Source organism: Pollachius pollachius (assembly GCF_949987615.1).
Source record: "Pollachius pollachius genome assembly, chromosome: 3".
Classification (NCBI taxonomy): domain Eukaryota; kingdom Metazoa; phylum Chordata; class Actinopteri; order Gadiformes; family Gadidae; genus Pollachius; species Pollachius pollachius.
Genome location: NC_136936.1, coordinates 49766718 through 49769217, shown reverse-complemented (window position 1 = coordinate 49769217; position 2500 = coordinate 49766718). Strand labels below are relative to the sequence as shown.

The 2500-nt window shown below is 53.4% G+C and overlaps 1 protein-coding gene across 1 annotated transcript in view; it reads left to right on the top strand.

Annotated features, from left to right (window-relative positions):
- Positions 1–2500, top strand: part of LOC307073897 (immunoglobulin superfamily member 3-like) — a 32470-nt gene that overhangs the window by 19996 nt on the left and 9974 nt on the right. The window contains exon 2 of the mRNA XM_079733855.1: positions 1–136. This exon is cut by the window's left edge and continues 245 nt beyond it. Within this exon, the coding sequence (XP_079589981.1) occupies positions 1–136 (136 nt within the window). The remainder of the gene's footprint in view (positions 137–2500) is intronic.

The window sequence follows — 2500 nt, the reverse complement described above, 5'->3', positions numbered from 1 at the left end:
GAGAGGCTGAGCCGCGACTCCGCCCTGCTGCACATCGCCAAGGTGACGGCGCTGGACCAGGGGCTGTTCGAGTGCTACACGCCCAACACGGACGGCCAGTACCTGGGATCCTACAGCGCCCGCACCAACCTCACAGGTGAGTCCCCAGCGCTCCCAGTGCCGGAGCGTACGCCAGCGTGTTCGGGCCCTGAGCTCAGTGGGACGGCCGGTAACACGACCCCGCTGGTATCAGCCTGAGCAGCTCTACGGAGGAACCAGCAGTGATGGTTCGTCCGTATCTGGCCGGAGTTATGTTCCATTGATCCAGGAGTCTCTCTCCGGGGGTCCGCGTGTTGGTGGAGTATTGTTCCCAGTGGGGGGGGTGCTTCTGCCTTGAGCTGTGTCTGCCAGGTTAAAGTGGGGCCATCGCTGGGTCGGTGAGGTCAGACCAGTGGGTTAGTGGAGCCAGACCGGTTGGTTTGTGAGGTCAGTGGGTTTGTCAGGTCAGTGGGGGACAGCCGGGGAGTTGTGACAGACTGGCGGGCTTTCAGGGGCTGATCCCTGTGGAGCCAGGGGTTGTGGTGAGGGCGAGGCGGTGTGCTGGGCGGGGTCAGGTCGGGTCCCACCTGTTCTCTCCGAGACATCTCGCGAGTCCTGACATCACTCACACACACAGACGCACACACGAGCACACACGCACGAGCGCACACACAACCAAACACACATTAGCAGAGACGCACCCAACACACCGTTTCAATAATGCAGCGCGCGAGGTTTCCGACATCTTTTGTTCCAGCGAATCTGTTGTTCTCCTCGCTGTCTGTCTGTCTGCCTGTCTCTTCCGGTCTATCTCCCTCTCTCTGCTCCCTGCTTTCTCTCTAACTCTGATGGAATCTTATCTCCAGGTTGACCTGGGAATGGATCAACCGGGATAGTTTTTTTTAACCATTGTGTTGTGGATGTTTTTACTGGTCTTTTAACGGCTTCATTAGAGCAAAGTGATGCTGAGGTGATTCCTCCGTCTGATTATACGGCTCTAACAGGGGGAGAGCCTCTACCCGTTTATACTGGCAGCATACTCACATGGCCAGTTATCCCATTACTTATGTTTGTGGTGGAGTAAATCAACAACGTTATTGAAGCCCTAAATATCGTCGGGGTAGAGACGTTGAAGGATCGGCTCATTTGGGTTCTTTATGACCCATATTCTTTTGTTAGCTCAGATTAACAGATTATTGTAATCTCAGAAGTGATTGGCAACTCGTTCTCATTATTCAACCGTTGTTCCGTAACCTCTTGTTGAACGTCGTTTGTGAACCGAAACGTTGCAGTATAGTCTCGGCTATTCGTTCTCGCTCTTTGCTCTGATCCAGACTGCTAGCACGACTCATTGTGATCCACTCCTAGAATTCTACGGTGTTACACTCATTCAGGTTCTGAATCCGGTGTAAGCCCTCCCTCCATCACTCTGGTTCTTCCTTGGTCTTGGGGGGGTTATGAGGGGGCTTCAAACCTGGAGCTGTGAAGCCCTCTGAGAACGTAGCTGTGATAAAGCGCTGGTCAAATCCACCAGATGAAGGGGTCAGGAATATGGATCCGAGCGATGAGCCTCAGTTCTCCTCTCCTCTTCCTCTCCCAATCCTCCTCCTCCTCCTCCTCTGGCCTCTCTGTAGTTCGGTCTTTCTTCATCTCTCTCTCTCATACTTTACCTCTCTCCCGGTTCCGGTCGTAAGCCCACTCCCGTCAAACATTCCCAGAGTTCCCAGTCCACAGCTGACCCTCCCTGGGCTCCATGTCACACCCAGAATGGGAATCCCCTCTCCCACACCCATCATTCACCCCCCTTCTCATTCCGGGGTTTTCCGTCCTCGCGCACGCCTTCCTCCTGTCTAAGTCCTGGGGGTCAGAGGTCAAACTGCACCCTGTGGCCCGGAGCTGAAGTCCTCGGGCCATCAGCTCGTGTCTGCTGACCAGTGAGGTGGGAGATGCCACTATTGACCGACCAATCCTGATGCGTTTCTTGCATTAGTGCCCGTCTCCACATTGATTACACTGAGACAAAAAACACACACACACACACACACACACACACACACACACACACCCACATTGAGGTGTGTGTAGGAATTCGTTGGGCCCTGACACGTGCAGAATGACTGGCATGAACAGTGAATGTGGGGCAAGGCTTGTGTGCGGCTCTCAGAGAATGGTGTCTGTGATAGCAAGTGGGTATTTATAGACGTGTGAGTGTGTGTGAGTGAGTGAGACTGTGTGAGCGTGAGACTGTGTGTGTGTGTGTGTGTGTGTGTGTGTGTGTGTGTATGTGTGTGATTGAGACTGTGTGTGTGTGTGTGTGTGTATGTGAGACAGAGAGAGAGAGAGACTGTGTGTGAGAGTTTGAGTATGAACACATTTGTCTATATGAATATATGTGGGTGTGTGCATGTGTGTGTGTGAGAGAGAGAGAGAGAGAGAGAGAGAGAGAGAGGGAGAGAGAGAGAGGGGGAGAGAGGAAGAGAGA